At 41.6% G+C, this 17,817-nt stretch overlaps 1 protein-coding gene and 1 long non-coding RNA gene across 2 annotated transcripts in view; one reads left to right on the top strand and one right to left on the bottom strand.

The window, feature by feature from the left end:
• The window catches only part of Smyd3 (SET and MYND domain containing 3), a 649,248-nt gene that overhangs the window by 534,818 nt on the left and 96,613 nt on the right, over positions 1-17,817 (top strand). Inside the window, exon 10 of the mRNA XM_005374789.2 lies at positions 2,339-2,513. Coding sequence (XP_005374846.2) covers positions 2,339-2,513 — 175 coding nt within the window. The remainder of the gene's footprint in view (positions 1-2,338; positions 2,514-17,817) is intronic.
• LOC106149854 overlaps positions 1,435-17,817 on the bottom strand; it is a 39,892-nt gene continuing 23,509 nt past the window's right edge. Inside the window, exon 3 of the long non-coding RNA XR_001236301.1 lies at positions 1,435-1,515. This is a non-coding gene — a long non-coding RNA (uncharacterized LOC106149854). The remainder of the gene's footprint in view (positions 1,516-17,817) is intronic.

Below are 17,817 nucleotides of genomic sequence, written 5' to 3'. Positions count from 1 at the left end.
AAATCTCATCACCTCAGACCTCTTTAGAATGAGTTGCAATACATAGAAATGAGTAGACACAAGTAGAGGTCAAACAACACAATGTGAAAATAAAGTGCAAGTCTTGCCACAGAAGTGTCTAGCATCGTGTAAGAGACAGCCATTCCTCCTGACAGTTCGTCAAATATCTAATCTTGGAATGAAAAGCCACAGAGGTTAACCCAGCAATCTGTTACAAAATCAGTGGACTGCCTAAGATACCACATCCTCCAGCCTCTGGAGGATACATTCTGTAAACCCTAAGCATCTGTGTCAGATGACTGCAAAAGAAAATCACTAACCTACTTTTTTTTCCATAAATGGACCCCTTCAGGAACCACAGTAAACTCCTGAGAGCCAGGGCTCATCCTAAAGCAATAAGGGTCTCTAGTGCTTGAAATCCTCGCCAAGGAAGTCATGCTTTAGGGTAAGCTGTTCTGGCCCTGCTGACAGGGAAATATATTTCCTATGAGAGTTCAAGAAGTTATTAACCCCACTCACGCAAGTAGCCTGATTGCTAATTTTCCAAGCATGTTGGAAAGTGGCACTCTGAGGGGAAAGGTAGATTTTGCTGGAGAGAGGGTTTTGGGAGCATTGCTGTATACAGCAGTCTGTCTGCTCAGGGTGGGATCACTGCGTTAGGACGGCAGTGGAGAGGCGTGTGTTAGGAGGAAGGGGGCAGCCCTGGGCTGTGAAGAGAGTGGGTCAGGTGGGAGTGAAGGGGTAGGGGTGTGGAACTGCCATCAAGCCGAGTCCACTCCCCCATTTTCCTTAAATCTACACCTGCTTCCAGGTCATGCCCAAAAGGAAGGAGAGGCCCTGGTGTCTGTGCAGCATGTACTTTGTATGTGCCACTAAATGTTTTCCCACTGTGTCTGTAACACCGAGAACTCTGCCTAGTTCATGGCAGAATGCAGAATATTTTCATTTTACATCCAGTTCCTTCCTTCCTTCTTACTGTGACATTAGGCATTTTTATTTCTGGCCTATGTCAAACCACGGCTTTCTCAGAACCTCAAATCTGACAAATGACAAAATTAGCGAAGATTTGAATCCAGCTTTATCTACAGTTAAAGGCTATGCCATTTCTGCTATATCTGGAATCTTCAGACATTTCCCCCCCATACACACACATTTGCAATTCCAACATTTGAAAGCAGATGAATGTAAAGCTACATGGGGTGGAGGTGGATCAGAGTGGGGGAAGGGTGAGCCCCAGCCCAGCATCCTCCTGGCTCCCAGGAGCTGTGTGGCAAAGACGCTGCGAGGTCCCGGGGCCCACACCCTTTCCTTCAGCTGTGCTTGTGAAGGAGGCACCCTCAGTATACCAGGTTCTCAGTCCTCTGCCCACCTCTGTAAGAGGTCTAGAAAGTAAGGTTAAAAGTCAGACACAGTGATACTCACTTGTTATCCCAGCTACTCTGGAGGCTGAGGCAGGATGATCATTTGAGTCCATGAGTTGGAGACCAACCTGGCCAATATGACAAAACTCCCCCTCTTAAAAAAGAGAGAAAAAGTGAGGTCATACACAGGCTCCATGAGATTGAGTTATTGATTCATGGTTAATGCGGAAGTCCATATTGCTAAGGAGGAGATATTGGATCATCTCATTTTTTTTTAAAGTATCATTTCTCCTGGCTTGCACTTTATATGCAAGCCATGTTCTTAATATTTTCTTTAAGGGCCTAAAATAAGGACACCTTTATTTGGTCAAGTATAGATTTGGATCACTTTTGCTTTATAATTTGAAAAATTAAATATACAATCCAGTGGAAATGGATTGCTTCACATTGCTGCCCCTAGTGTATGTCTTTGGGTTGTGTGTGCTTTTAGTTTCATGTATGCCAAAGTCTCAAATAACCTAGTAGCAAACATATGCTCTTCCTTTTGCAAAAGGAATCTTACTAAAGCTTTTTAAATTTCAGATCAGTTTTTAAATGGAAGCCAACAGAGTAAATAATTTGAAATGGAACTAAATCTTCAGTCCAGTTTAATGAACCGCTTCATTCATTTTATGACTAGGTTTAAAGAGAAAACATGTATGAGAGTGAAGAAAGAGTGGTTCTTTGGAAAATTAAATCTCCCAAAGCACAGGCTTGGTTAGAAGATGGTTTGTCAGTGTAAACAGAATTTACTTCACTGAGATGCCACTTACATGTTTTTGTTTCTCAAGTGTGTTTTCAGGCAGTTCGTCTGTGCAAAATAATGGGCACATCCTTCCCTCCTGTGCCTGGGAGCTCCTCAGCCTTTTCAAGAATCTCATTTTACTTTTGTTTTTCTCTGATGAAGACAATGAATCCTTAACTAAGGTTAATAACAGAGTGGGAGCAGGTTCTGGCCATGTGCCAGTCAATCATAAGCAGCAACTCTGAACGGCTGCCTGATATCAACATCTACCAGCTGAAGGTGCTTGACTGTGCCATGGATGCCTGCATCAACCTCGGCCTACTGGAGGAGGCGCTGTTCTATGGCGTTCGGACCATGGAACCCTACCGGTGAGTCCCAGGGAGTGGGCCGAAGGGCACCCTAGAATGTCTATGCTCTGGGCAAAGGACACAAGGTGAAGTCTTTCTGATTACTATTTGATACCAGGTGTTCCCATCTGCTTCTCAATCAGTGTTTTGTTTCTTTGTTTGTTTACATATGCATTCATTCGTCACTTGTAAAGCTCCTTCGGGGTGTCAGGCACTGTAGCTGTACAGAGATTAGACACCGTCTCCATGTGGAGCAGATGATCACAATATAGTGCTCTGCCAGTGACAGAGGCAAGAATGGAGTGCCTGAGACAAAACAAAGCTCAGACCTCGCATAGGTAGGACACTGTGTTCCTAAGCCTCTCCTGGCCCAAGTGAAGGTGTCCAGTGTGGGGCCCTGCATCTGCCTGACCAAAATGATGGTCCCTTCTGTGTATTTGTCAGACTTGGTGGTTCCCAGAGCACTTTCCCTTGAATCATTTGCTTTCATAGTTACTTTGTGACCCAGACAGGAGAGCAGGGACACTGCTTTACTCAAAGGGTCATCAAGTCAGGTGAAGCAACTGTGGGTGATTCACCATGTCGTGACTGGCCTCAGCTCCTCCAGATGAGTGGGGGTTTTTCCCCTGAGGTTCTTGTAAGTGGGAGGAGCTCTGGGAGGGAGGGCAATGCTAAAGAGGATGTTGACAGTTTGGCATGCATGGGTGTGATGCCTCACTTTGCTATGTGTTGAGAACATAAGTGTAGAAGTCAAGACTGAGATCAGTCCTAGGGGGAGGATACAGAGACATAGGAACTGTAACAGTGGTGGCAAACCTACGGCCCATGTGCCACAGCTGTTTTTATCATTGAAAGAGCTAAGAGATTTGCCATCACTGAACTATAATCTGAGATTGCAAAAACCCACTCTCCAGCACAGAACAACACCACTGGTAAGAAGGTGCCTAAAAAAGCCCTTTAGACTCAGGAGAGCCTGGAGAGCAAAAGCACCACTCTGGAAGGATGTTGAAATCTCCACCATGGAAGCACAATATCAGCCAAAAGGGGCTAAGCAAGGGAAAAGCCAGGTCTGGACCTGCGTGACATGGGACAACAGGCAGGGAAGTGGTGGTAGGGGTGGGGGCAGAGCTCAGGGTGCTTCCCATCCTCACGAGAGGAAAGAGTCTCAAGAGAGAATGAGGAAGGGAAGTGAGCAGGATCCATATGACAAAAGAAGTGAGTCCAGGGTCTGGACATTAGTACAGACAAAGGTGGGATGCCAGAAATGAGGCATTTGATCAGGAAGCCAGGCTGGGCCAGGAGCTTGGTGCAGACAGAGAAGATCCCAGTGATGGCAAAAGCCCCACCAGCCAGGTGGATGGCAGAGGTCCATCAGCCAGCTAGTAGCAGCAGTGTGACCCTGCGGGTGTTTTCAGACTTTCATAGGTAGTTTCTTTCACTGCTTTGTGGGTGAGCAGCTTTGGAGTCCAGACTGTGAGTCAGCTTTAATCAAACTTACAAGAGAATGCCTTGAGGGATTAGACTAGACTTTCCCATGAGCAGTGAACTATCTGTTCAGTGTGATGAGTCTTGTGGGTTCTCAGAAAATATGAATTGAATATGGAGAGATAAGGCCTCCTTCTCAGAGCCTCGGTGTTGCAAAAGGCAGGTTGGGGTGGTTGGCATTACTGCTCTGGAAGCTTGTCTAGATGACTGGATGGATTCCAGCTGGGAGCTGCAGACCAGGAAAGTCTCCTCCCCGCAGCTCCCCAGCAGCTGTTCCCTGAATGCCCTGAAGCCTCATCCTCCCCTTCCTCTTGATATCCATGCCATGCTACTCAGGACACTGAAGAAGCATAGAAACTTTAAATCTGTCTACCACTTCCATAAAGAAGGCCGCACGCTTTCAAGAATGTCCATTCAGTATGTATTTTTTTAAGGTGCTTTTCTCTGCACCTACTGAGGCTTCCCAAAGCTCTACCTCACCCCTTAATTAACTGACAGTTTCACTGACATTTGAGTCTGACAAAAGGGCTTTTCTTAGAAGTGAGGCCAAGTCCTCCAGAATGTATTCCCTGATGTATGGAAAATGTTTGATTGTGTTTTCACGGTGATTGGCAGGTCACATTGTCTCCGTAAATGTGTACTCTGTTCTTACATGAGGTGACAAATTTCCAAGCCTCCATTATTTTCTCTTCCCTGGGGTTTGTTAAGGAGTTTCTTTGCAGCACACTGTACTGATATACTTCGAGTAAGTGGGATTTGAACCCTTTCTGTCAAAGTTGTTGTAGAAGAAAAGACTATAAATAATCCAGACCCAATAAAGTTAAGAGAAATAGAAGCAGTAGGTGCTGGCATATTTTGCCTCCTTTCCCTTTAGCTCAGACAGAAATGACAATAACTGTATACAAATAGGCCAGATACCCTACAAGTCCTTTAACAATCTTGGGGCACCAGGTAGGAATGTGGGAGCTGGCAGTGGTCTTCGTCCTTAACAAGCACATGAAGGAATTCACACTGGTGCTATCAGCGATCTACACAGTCACCCTGCGGCAGCTGATCTAGTTGGTCTTTTTGCTCACCTTTAACCAAGGACATGGAAAGTTACCATGGCCTGGGTTACGGAGAGGTGACTGGATTGCCATATGCTGTAACAGTTTTACAATGTTGATATACTATTTGCAATGCTTAGATTGAGGTCAGGTCTCTAGTGTGCATTTTGTCACTCCTGGCTTGGGCTAAAATTTAGCTGCTAACCTTAGAAGACAAAGGTGCATATTCCATTTTTATCTAAATCACTGCTCTCCGCTCCCTTCTTGTTACTTTGTCATTTATTTTTGCTCAATAGATTTTACTCAGTTTTTTATGATGAAATTTAATGTTAGTTTTTTATGTTTCATAAAGCAAGTTGGAAATAAAATACAACAAAAGATTTAATCTTAGTATTAGCTTATATCCTCTGAGAGTATGTGCATGTATTTGTGATAGTGTAAACAGAAGTGGAAAGAATAGGGATTCTTGAGGTGAAATATTATGTATCTTTTAAAAAGAATGAGTAGCTTATCTCTTTGTGTGTCTGCACTCTGTTGAAAAGTGAAGAAAGCAGGTTGCTTTCTGAATCAATGCTCTAATTAACATTCATGTACTTGTATCTTTGTGAACTGCTGGGACTGCATCCATAGGGTAAATTCATGTAAGTGTCATCTAGCTACATCATAAGCCATGCTCATTTTATTTTATTTTTTATTTTTTATTTTTTTGTTTTTCTCCTGTACCGGGAACCGAACTCACGACCTTGCGCTTGCCAGGCAGGCACTTTGCTGCTGAGCTAAATCCCCAGCCCCGCCATGCTCATTTTAAATTTGAATACTGTCACCAAATTGTGCCTTGCACTCTCCAAAATGTCAGTCTTTCCTCAAAGGAGTATGAGAAAAGATGATATCCATTGATATTTATCACACCTGATCTAAATTTATTTCAAGATATGCAAGGGCCTTCTTTCCTTGATCAAAGCCTGCAGTATGGGATGAGAATTGTTCATATTGATGCTGTCCATAAGTAGTGTTTTTGTGGCAACAGGAGCAACATTTTTGTGAGGTACCCGAGGAAGAGGCAGAAGAACAAGAGTGTTAAAACATACACACGTTGTGGCCACATTTGTCACTGTGCTATGGTCAGAGAAAAAGGAAAAGGAGAAAAACCCCAAGCAGAAGAGAGCTGTAAGGGTAAGATTTCACCTCAGATAGTGTTCTGTACTTTATTGTCAGAAAAACCAGCGGCTCGGATGGGAAGAGCAGAAGTAAAATGCAGCTGGCAGTTTGTGCCATAACATATTTACAAGTCAGGTGTTTGTAAGATAGATTGCCTGTAATTACATAGCAGCCGCATCCGTTTTCATTTTGCCAGTAATTTTTTACATTTTCCCTTGGAAGCTTTGGCAGATCAGTTGATAAAATGTAAGGTTTCATCACAGTGGAATCTTCTACTGTTTTCAAGCTGGCTTTTCTTCTGAAGGCCTACAATTGCTCTTTGGTGGGTGCTTGTCATCAGTCAACAGGCTTTCGAGTGCAGGAACCAGCGGAGCTTGCCAGGTGCACATTACAGCGGTGAGACCTGGGCAGGTGCAGGCATCACCCGGCACTCACAGCCCCTCTTCTGCATGTGTTGCCTGGGTGTGGTGGGCACACTTGTGTCCATGTTTCTGTCACTGACTCTCATCTCTAGAGGGCAGGCAGGGTCCTTGGCTGTGGGACCTAGATGAGAACTTTCCTAACCAGGCTCACGGAGTAGGACCTAAGGATCAGTCAGTTCTCCACCTAGAAGAGGAAATAGCCACTGGACTTCATCCAGCATTCTTCTTACTTCAGTTGCTTGTCATCCATCTTCTATGGGGAAGTTTACAGAATTATCTCGCCTAATAATGAACATATGTTTTATTGTCTGCTTATGGATGTGCACAGTAATCCTTTAGCCACTTAATTGTTTTCTTTCCACATTATAGTTTTCAATTAAGTATTTTTGGTGGCAGAACCTCTGTTCAAGCTTTTGAGCACACTTTATGTGATGTGTGTGTGTGTGTGTGTGTGTGTGTAATACTGAATTACCCGGCATATCTAAATCAAGGCTTCTTTCTGTTTGCTGTTACAAACATTTGCATGGCAATGGAGTGAGGGGTCCAGCAGGGCTTAAGCACTTCGAATTTAATCTTTAGTGCACAGAATTTTAATTTAATTCTAAAAGGTCGGAGAGAGTCTTAGTTCAAGATCTAGAAACAGAACAAATGGAAACAGTGAAGAAGGTGAAAAAGGGAGGAGGAAAAGGGGGAAGTAGGTGATGATGGTGACTACAATTCATCACATAAATATTAAACTGCTGACTTGAGCTCGGCCCCGGTAACTTGTGTCTTATGTGTAGCGACACCCAGAGACAATATGAAGCTCCTGGGGACAGGTGAGGGAGACGATTGGGGTACTACTCTGAGCAAATTCTCTGGCTGAATTTGTCTTGGGAATCAAGGAAAGAGATCTCTTTTTCAGTGTCCGCTCCTCAAAAAGTACCCTGCCTTCCTTTAGCACTTACAACCTAGCTTTTGGTACAGCCTTGTTGTTTGGGTAGAGAGAGTCATTGCCTGACTGCGCTGGGTGGTTTGAGTCCTGACCTAGTTGCATGAGTATGACCAGGCTGGGGTCTTAGTTCTGGATGAAAAACTAAAGACAGTCTGTGCTTGGAATCAGCAAGAGCTTCTGGCCCTCTAGCCCTTGCGGATCACCTGTTTTTGCCAAATGCAGCAGCCTCTGCTCTGAGCTGCCCCCTCAAACCCTTTGCCCCTGCCAAGTGCTCCACATTTGGACGGTTATGGTGGCAGCAGATAGGCTTAAGTCAGCCGGTGCATCACAGACTAAGCTTTACTTTAAGTTTACTATTTCCCATCTGACTTAAGGATGGAACAAAGTAATTGGGCACTACTTGTTCATATATCTAACACCCCTGTTGGGGAGGGAGGTGACACATGTGTCACCACTAGTATTCTGCACATGGCAGAACATGAATAAAGCCTATGCTTTCTGACACTTCCTGGCCACACAACCCCATGGCACTTGTTGCTCCTCACTACTATAGGGCCGCTACCTGACCACTTTTCAGAGGACCCGCCTCTCCCTTGCTCTTGATCATGTTGCAGAGTCCTCACTGAACTTCATCCCCACTCCCAGGCCAGGAGTGCGACTAAATAAATAGTCCATTTTCTTGTCAGACAGGGAAACAGACCCTGTTAGTTCTCTCCCTGGCCGCACTGAGGTTGCACTGTGCAGGTGTCCTTCTGAGCCAGGGCTCTGTGTGTACTTCCTTGCTAACAACAGAGGAAATCTGTTGGAACCGTGGGAACCTCAGTCTTCACTGTGTCCAAGATGATGACCTTTTAGGAGATAGGCACAATAGCATCTGAACCACAAATGTCCACCCATCTTCCATGCTTACTGCCTGGCCTACTGGATGTGCAGCACCGCGGCAGATTTAAATGGGAACAAGCTGGTCTCCTGTTTTGGGTACGTACTCATTCTCTGAACAGAAATATTTGTTGGGACCTATTTTTTGTGCTAAATAGCAGAAAATAAAACAGACAAATCCTAGACCTTATGGAGCTTGTAAGCTTCAGCAACTAGTATAATGTCACATTTGGGCATCTCCAGAAAACCACCCACTTGAGAACCTAAGGAGGAATTTTTGAGGTCATATCAAGCCTTGCAGGTGATGAGTGAGATTCTCAAGTGCTGATAGAGAGGTCCCTTAAGAGAATGGAGTGCTAATATCCACAGGGGCTCACTGATTGACTTCAAGATTTTGTTCATCTTCTCTTCATATAGAGGGATGGTGTCTCTGGTTTCTGAAGTCTTCCTCCGACATTCCCAGAGCTAAAATACCCAATTTACTCCCTCTTATACCCTGGTCCAACCCAGCTGTGTTAGTTCTTGTGCACTGCCTTAACAAAATACCACAGCCTAAGTGACTTAAACAATAGTAATTTAGTATTTCACAGCTCTGGAGGCTGGAAGTCCAAGGTCAGATGCTGATAGTGTCTTCTCATTGTGTCCTCTCACGTGGTTGTCTCTGCATGTCATCCCTGGTGTCTCCCTGTGTCCTACAGTCCCCTCTCATGAAACTGCCAGTCAGATTGAAGTAGGGCTCACTCACACGCCTCCTTGTTTTAACCCAGTCACCCCTTTAAAGGCCCTACTTTGAAATATAGCTGCATTCTGAGGTCTAGGGGTAGGGCTGTGCCATGAATTTGCGGGGTATATCATTCATCCCATAACCGTGGCTGTATCCAACCCAATCACTGCCTCCTGATCTCTGTTACTAGAGAATATTGGTCCCAAGGATTGCTCCCCCTGCATTTACTCATCATGAGTTTAGACCTAGTGGAAGTCAACTGTCTTTCTTAGAAAAACAATTTCTTTCAGGGCTTCCATTTGAGCCCAGAATACCTAATAGCACACTCCAGTATGTGCAGGCCTCTATAAATGACTGGGGTGGACCTGGAGACTCAGGTCATAGCCAACCGGGTGGATGCAAGCTGGCCCCCAGGAGGTGCCTTCTTTCAGAATTTAGCATTCCAGGCACCTCTGATGGGGTAATATAATAATTTAGCGTGGATTTTCATGCAGCTCTTAGTACATCCTTAAAATTGAATCCTTAAACTCTCTTCTACCTTGTGCATAAAATGTAGACGTTCTGCCCCAAGAGATAATATGCCTAAAACACTCAGATTTTTCAGCCCTATCTGTAATTTATTAGGTAGTTAGGTATCAACAAAAATTGTACACCTACATGCAGTGGCATTTCTGTGAGCCTTGGGATCATGTGAGGAGTTCTGAGCAAGCCTGTACTAGGCTGTCAGGTGGCTGTATGTCTGGCCAAGGTGATCTGTGACCATGTGAGACCACTTATATCTTACATTTCAGCCCCTTCCTTACCTGCCATCCTTACCCGGGACAAGGATATCAATTTCTGTTTGCCCCAAACCTGATGGCCTTGGTCACCTGGATCTATTCCCATAGTCTTCCTGGCTCTTGAGCCCCCATGCAAGACAAGGCCTCTGGAAATGCATAACTTTGCTTTGTCATCACCAGACAGTGACTAGCAGAACTTCTAATGTCAAATCAGTATTAATAATACTGCAGTTTACTGCCTTCCATTAAACCTATACCCAGATGAGTGAATGGACAGTGATCCCTATGCCTGGAGACATCTCTGTCAATGGTATATCCAGGGGATATAGTTACCCTTATACATAAAAGACCCTGTTCTTATTGTGGTCACACCTGTGAGCAGAGACCCTGTCCACCACTTCTGTCCAACTCATTTGATGAAGAAATGTTTTCTCCATGTGCTACCCAGTCACCGTAAATGCACAGATAAATAGCATCTAAATGTGCTGATCAAATGACTGCCTGCTTCTTCATTGTTGTTTTGAAAGGCAGGTTAAAAGCCTTCCAAATTCATAGCTACTTTTCTACTAGGAAATACCTGAGTAAACAGGAGTCCAAATTCTGGGAAGAAGTGCACTGACCAGCGCTGGGTCTAGAGAGATCATCTAAGTGACAGTGCCACCATGCTCAACTTCTGTAATCCACACATATTACTGTCCTCTGCTGGAGGATTCTCCCTGAGCCCCTTCCAAATGTGAAAAGGGTCCTTTTGGTGCCATTTTCCTCTGTTTGTCCTTCACCAAACCCTGTTTCTCTGACCCCTAAGTCCCTCCTTCCATTCTCAAGCTTCCCCTCAAGGGACTTGTGCTACGGGGAGATACCAGACTCCTAGTGACAGCATGACCCCTTCCAGTGCTTAGTGTGCTGAGAAAAGTTCAAAACAGGAGCAGAGCCACTAGATCTGCCTTGTACTCATGGATAACTCTAACGAAACTTTTTCTCCAGACTGTAAGGACTCAACACAGTGCCTCCCTCAGTAGTGTATTCAAGAAAAGCAGAAGACCCCACCTGTAGCTATGACCCTATACGCTGATGTTTACGCTCTGTGCAAAGTATTCTTTCCCTGAACCCTCATGCTTCAGGACCTACAGAAGCCAGTCATCTTCCTGTCCTGCCTGTTTCCTCGGTGATCTTTCATTCTAGCTCAGATACTTTCTCTCGGCTTACTCTCTCCACTACAGATTCTCAATAGGAATACCAGTCCCCCTCTGCTTCTGTACTGTACCAACCCCATTCATTTCCAGTGTGCCTCGCCCCCTGGGCCACTAAGGCAGGCCAGGACACAGGTGGTATTTTTTCTGTTTCATTTGCCTGATTCCTGTAAATACCCTCTGTGTGGAACAAGAAGGAAGCCACTCTTCACAGGAAACTGGCATAGGAAAACATTTCTTTTTTTGTGTTCACCAGTATATATGAGCAAAGCATATGCCCTGAGAAATTGTTTCTAGTCTTCCTACTTGTGAAATCATTTCTAGGATAAAAACATTTTCCATTCTAGCTCACTTTTTCTTTTACACTTTCATCAACCATCACTGAGCACTTTGACTTTCCTGACAGAAAATCTTCAGTTTGTTATTACAACAAATTGTACCCTAAGCAGCAGGATATCAAATCCTAGGGAATCTGTTGGGATGCATTGACTTTCTCCTGTTGAATCAATCTCTTGCTTGGCTACTCCTGCAGCTGAAGCTGCTATCTCTTTTCCTTTTTTCACCTCTTGGAAGAAAAAGGAAGGGAAAAAAAATCTCATTTTCCCCTGTAGGGAACCAAAGAGAAAATCAAGCAGGCCTGTGAAATGGGAAATGATGGATGTAGATTTGAAAGACTAAAAAAGAATTCATTAATAACACTTTAATTTTACATAAAGTACACTTCGTGATTTTTGATTTCTTTTGTTTTTGAAAAAGTTGAACAGCACATTTACATGCTATTTATCTGTGTATTTTGAGTGAAGTCTATAGTGCATTTTCAGAAATTCTCTAAGGACAGATGAGTGGGCCTTCAATGAAATTGCACAAATAAAACGGATTTACCCAGCCTCAAAGAATGGTCATAGCATTTGTAAAGAACAATAAGAGGTCCTTGAAGAAATGAAAAATTGGGAATAAATGTTCTCCAAAATTATAGTTCCTCACTTTTGAAGTAGCTAAATTATTCTGAACAAGAAAAATATCCTCTGAGCTAGTTAATAGAAAGCTCTTGAGTGTGTAAAAGCATACTGGTAGGAAAAATATGTAGTACTGTCATTGTTCCATATACTCCAGGGAACTGGCCCAGCTAGGTGCTAGGAGAGCAAATAGCTGCTGCAGCCCCCAACTAGGCAGAGGTGAGGGCTCTGGGAACAGTGGAGACAGTACCCTGCTCTGTAAAGAGTGAAATGGATGATGGAAATCACTCTTGCTGCACAAAGGACACCAATCATACTAACACTGCCCTTCAGAATTAAAGAGGAACAAATCTGCTCTCAGTAATAATGGGAAATATCACTGTAATATCCTCCCAAAGAAAGATAAATCGGGTTCAGTAATCATGACAGCATCTTCCAGCTCTTTGTTAGTATCTCCTTCCTGAAGAATAGGTGAAAGGACTTGAAGGACTCTCTACCTTTCAACTTTCCTAAACTGAGAAGTAATTGCTGTTATGTATTAAGAGCCTGTGATGGTCCAAGTAACTTGTTCATCTTCCTGACTCTCACAGCCACAGTGAGGAGGATGTTAGTTGTCCTGTCTTCTATAGAAGGAGGCTAAGGACGTGCATAACTCTCCAACTCCATAGTAGAGGCACAGTTCAAATTCAGGCTTGGGTTCATTCATTTTATTTTGGTTATGCTGCTTTAAAAAAATTGAGTCATTTTGAACCCAGATTTACTTGATTGTAAAAGTCTTGACTGCTGCCACACTCAGAAAGCTATGGTGGTCTTTTCTCTACAGTACCCTGCCTTCCTGCTACATGAATCAATGAAGATTCTCCCTATCACAAGTGACAGGATTCCAGTTTGGGGTGCCTGCCAGGCAGAAGGGAGTTTGCCACCCACACAGCTGCACAGCCAGACACAGCTCTGCAGTGATGGAATTCAGGGTTGCAGTCTGGACCTTCACCCTCCCTGCCTTCTTATCTCCCTCTTCCCTTTCTCTCCCTACATCTGTTTCTCTCCTCTGTGTTGTCCTCCTCCTTTCCCACACACATAATCTTCCCCGCAGCCTGGTAGGGAAGACGGCTTCCAGCAGCTCTGTATTCACATGCTCTAACTCTGTAACAAAACAAAATGTTCTGTTCTCTCCACCACCAAATTTAAAAATTTAATGTATTTTTGGAAGGACTTCTTTCATGGTTTCATAGTCATCCCCGCCTGGACCAAGTGAGACAGATGCTAGCATCCCTGCCAGTACTGCAGGTTTACAGTGGGCCAGAAGTTCTTCAGAGGGTAGCTGGATGCTGAATAAACCCAAGAAGCAGATGTCTACCACCCTAATCCATGCAAATAGTCTAATGAACATTTTAGATAGAGAAAGATTCAGAGGTAGGGAAGCGAATCCAAAGGCTAATTACAGAAGCCTGTGACATGGAGAGAAAGCAGAAACTCTGAACAATTGGACTTAGTGGACTTGTGAGTGAAGCTCCACAAGAGTCAAAGGCAGCAGCAGGGCCCACTTGGACCAGAACACAAGCCCACTTAGGAGGAAGACTGTTAGCTGTAAGAGCAAAGATGCATCCAGGAGGCAGGCCAGACTCTACCTGACATAGAAAAATTACACAGGGCCTGGTATACCTGATGGCAGCATATGAGACATCCCATGAGTTCCCCAGTCCTGATGTGCATTACCTGTTTCTGGCATTCACTTTGAAATGCTTCAAAAAGAGCACACCTTGTTTTTAGCAAGGCATTTGAGAGTATTACTGGGTACATTTTCTGTAGATGGAAAAATGTGAGCTAGGGAGGTTTATTTATACTTAAAAGCAGCTAGTTTCTGAACCATGGTCATTAACAGACTGATAATCCCTTTGAGGAAACAATGGTATGCCTTAAAGTTTCTTTTGGTCCTAAGTCAACATTTTTATCAAACACTTAATGAGATTTATACATAGGAATTACTCATAGCATATTTGCAAGGGCTTCAAAGCTGAGAATAATATTTTGGGGTACAAAAACCAAGTTCAAAATAATCTTCTTAATAAGAAACATTTGTTCAATACCAATAGGATAAGGATAAGCAGGGACACATGGAAAAGTCTGCATTTAGTAGGTGGAGAATAAGACAGTACAAATGACATCACTTTGTTTTATGTATATGTATGTATATTCATATATATATAATATATATATGAAACATACAATTCTGATAAGCTGTATGATGTGTTTTTAAATTGAAAATATCACTAGCTTCTGCAAAGTTGGAGATTTTAAATTTTGAAAACATTTAGATTTGTAACTTTGGGGAATTGGAAGAGCTGGTCAGTGAACATCCCCAGAGCAACAGTAGCCAGCCACGCTGGGAAGCTGCTTGGCTATGATGTCAGTTTGCCAGTGTCCCCACCAGTCTCCACCCTCTAGGCCAGTCTCAGTCATTCAGATCCTGTCTACACCAGGGGGCTTGTAAGCCTGTGACCCTTGCAGTCCCTGAGAGTGGGCGCTTAGCAAGATATGGAGGTGTTCTGCCTCAGGCCTTCTCAGACCTGAAGAACAGAGCCAGAAGGCAAATACTTCATGCTCATCCATGAGTTTTCCATCCAAATACAGTATTTGTAAAGTAAAAACAAAATTAGATGTGGATTTTTAAAATATATGGAACTGAATACTATTAGAGATGGATGAATAGAACATTGAGTCTTACTCAGATTTACAGACATACACATCTGCATAAAGGTCTCTTTTCCTACTAGTCCCCCTGTTACCAGTTTCTAATTAATGTTATCAGGCTTTTGTTCCCAGAGCCTGAAGCACAAGCACCTGCCTCCGTTTATCTTGAGTAGTATTTTCTAGAGTATGTTCCATGGGGATAGTTGTTCCAGTGAGTTCAGGAAAAGCTAGATTAGGTAAAATGGTTTTATTTCAGTTTGCCAAAATTTAATCATTATAAACCACCCCAGCCAAAGTCAGTTCACTACATACCACTGCCCTGAAGAAACTACTTGCTAGGTATGCCAAGTTTACTGCAGTGAGTTAGTAGTTTTGTCATTGTAGATTACTGATATTGTAAGATATTTTTGAAATACTGAGACACTTCTAATATTGAACTAATATTAGAACTGATATTGAGACACTTCCTGAGTAATCAGTAAAAAAAAAAAAATTCTAAAAATGCTACAAGGCTAGTAAAGTAAAATTCAGCATTATTTGAAGAATTCTTACTTGAAATGCTACTTTTCTGTCTGAAGGTTTGACATTTTATATATGACAGGATTGTTCCAAGTATATTTCATTTCTTTTATATCCTTTTGAAATGTTTCTTTAAGCATGTTAAAATGTTCTTTTGCAAATTCCTAAGTAGCTTATTAGTCTTAATTTTGCATTTCTACCAATTTAGAATTAAAATTAGATTTAAATGAATTTAAAATTCTGGTATCTTTCAGATGCTTTTGCATTTATATTTAATTTAAATGTTTAAGTACTAGAAATGGAAAATTAAGGCTAATAGGCCTTTGGAAGATTAAAGGGAAAAAACTTAAAATGTTTGAAATTTTAAACATAGTTTAAAATGACATTCACAAAGAAATCAGAGGCAGGCTGAACAATCTCATTTATGTAAAATTATTTATGTTAATTGCTCTTTTACTAACTTTCTGTGTGTACAGTATTCTTTTACCACTTGCACATTTCTTCAGAACTTTGAAAACATTCCTATTACAAATTTTAAACATTAAAGAAAAAAAGACAGTTGGTAAATTTAGCAACATCACAAAATTAATGATTCATCAATTGATTTTCCAGTGAATTGACCTGTATTCAAAAGAAGTTAAGCTGGTTAGAGTTTTTAATAACCTGATGTATATTTCAAATCTCCACAAGGAGTATTTACAGAAAGTCTGCATGTCTCTCACTTAAATAATTCTTAAACCCATGATCTAGAAAGGCTTTAGTTTTATGCCCTGTAGTCCTCCTTCACTATCCTTAGGGGATTGGCTCCAGGATACCGCCTCACTGCTAGGAAAGTCCAGGGACACCCAAGTCCTTTCATAAAAGGCCATAGTAGTTGCATACATTGTACACATACCCTCTTGTATACTTTAAATCACTTCTAGATTATTCATAATACCTAATATCATGTAAATGCTATGTAAATAAGTTGTTATATTGCATTGTTTAAGGAATAATACAAGAAAAAAATTCCAATATGTGCAAATGCAGTGCTTTTTGTATATGTTAGCTGTGTACTTAGTTTGATACATTTTTTTCTGCATATCTTTAATCTAAAATTGATTGAATCCACAGATACAGAACTTGCAAATACTGAGTGTAGAATTGATGGTACATGTGGGAGTAGCCATGCAGGTGTCAGGGGCTGTGCTGTCTTTGGTACTACTGGGCTTTGTATTTAAATCCATCAAGTAGATAAAAAAGAAAACATTTTACAGTGTATTTGAATTTTAAAGTAAAAACTAACATTTCTTAACTAACATGTTCTTCCTGTACGCTCTCCAATTTCTGCCCTGCTTCTTAGCAGCAGTTTTTTTAGTCATCTCTATTTGTGGTGCTTCTGATAGTCACCTTTAAACATCTAAATGCCTGTAATCCCAGCACTTGGGAAACCAAGGCAAGACAATTGCAAATTTGAGGCCAGTTTGGACTGCACAGTGAGTGCAAGCCCAGCCAGCCTGAACTGCATGGTGAGGACCTGTCTCAAAAAAGAAAAAGAAAAAAAAATTCTAAGTTAACATTTTTAGACTTGTATCAGCTAAGTAAATTATTCATTGCTATACTATACTATAGCTTATGCTATAATCCTCTTTTTTTCTCTTCTTATTAAAAAGAGATCATTATTCTTTATTGGCTACCTGTGAAACTTCATACAATATATTGAAATTTCTTTCTTCTGTCAGCTTTAGTTAGCATCTCTTTCCTACTATATTAGACAGAGATTTATTTAGTACTTTCATTCTTGGTAGAAAATTTGAATATAAAATTCTGAATTAAAAAATAATTTTCAATCACAACTGTAAAAACTTTTTACCCAGACTTCTGAGACCCATTGTTTCTGATGCTAGTTGAGTTTTAGTTTCTTTGATCACCCATTTTACCTTTCTGTATGCTTTTTAGCTCTATCCTTTGATGTTCTCAAAGTGCACATTGATGCAGTGGATTTTTTTTAAAATTCATATTGTACTGTTACATTTAAAAGACTTCCTATAGCTCCCGAAGAATTTTTCTAGATTTTTCCTTTTTAATTTCACTTTCTATTTTTTCCACTGTTTCATTCTGAAAATTCTGGCCTGTCAGCTATGGAAATCTTATGTTTCCAATGTCTTTGACCTTTTGCTTTATGTTCTAGAAGTTATCTTTGATTTTATCTTCTGAACCTTAATTGAATTTTTGTATTTCAGCAAATTTGTTTTGTTTTTAATTTGCTATAGTTCAGTCTTGCTCTTGGGTCGTTCCTTTGTCGTAGCTCCCTGTCTTTATTTTTTTTTTAAATGCAACATCTTGAATCTCAGGATTTTTAGAAATCCTTTTCCATTTTCTGAATAATTTGAGTTTCCTTTAAGTCCATTTTTCCCTATATATTTATTCTGGTCTTTTTCTTTTCTTTTTTTTTTTTTTTTTAATTTTAAAGATAAAAGGAGGGAAACATTAACAGACATACAACATTTTACAACATATCACAAGCACAATACAGACAATACAGAGTTACAAACAAAGTGGT

Source organism: Chinchilla lanigera, unplaced genomic scaffold, assembly GCF_000276665.1.
Source record: "Chinchilla lanigera isolate Chin_1 unplaced genomic scaffold, ChiLan1.0 scaffold00005, whole genome shotgun sequence".
NCBI classification, from domain to species: domain Eukaryota; kingdom Metazoa; phylum Chordata; class Mammalia; order Rodentia; family Chinchillidae; genus Chinchilla; species Chinchilla lanigera.
Note: the sequence above shows the minus strand (reverse complement) of the source record. Positions and strands in the feature narration are given on the sequence as shown.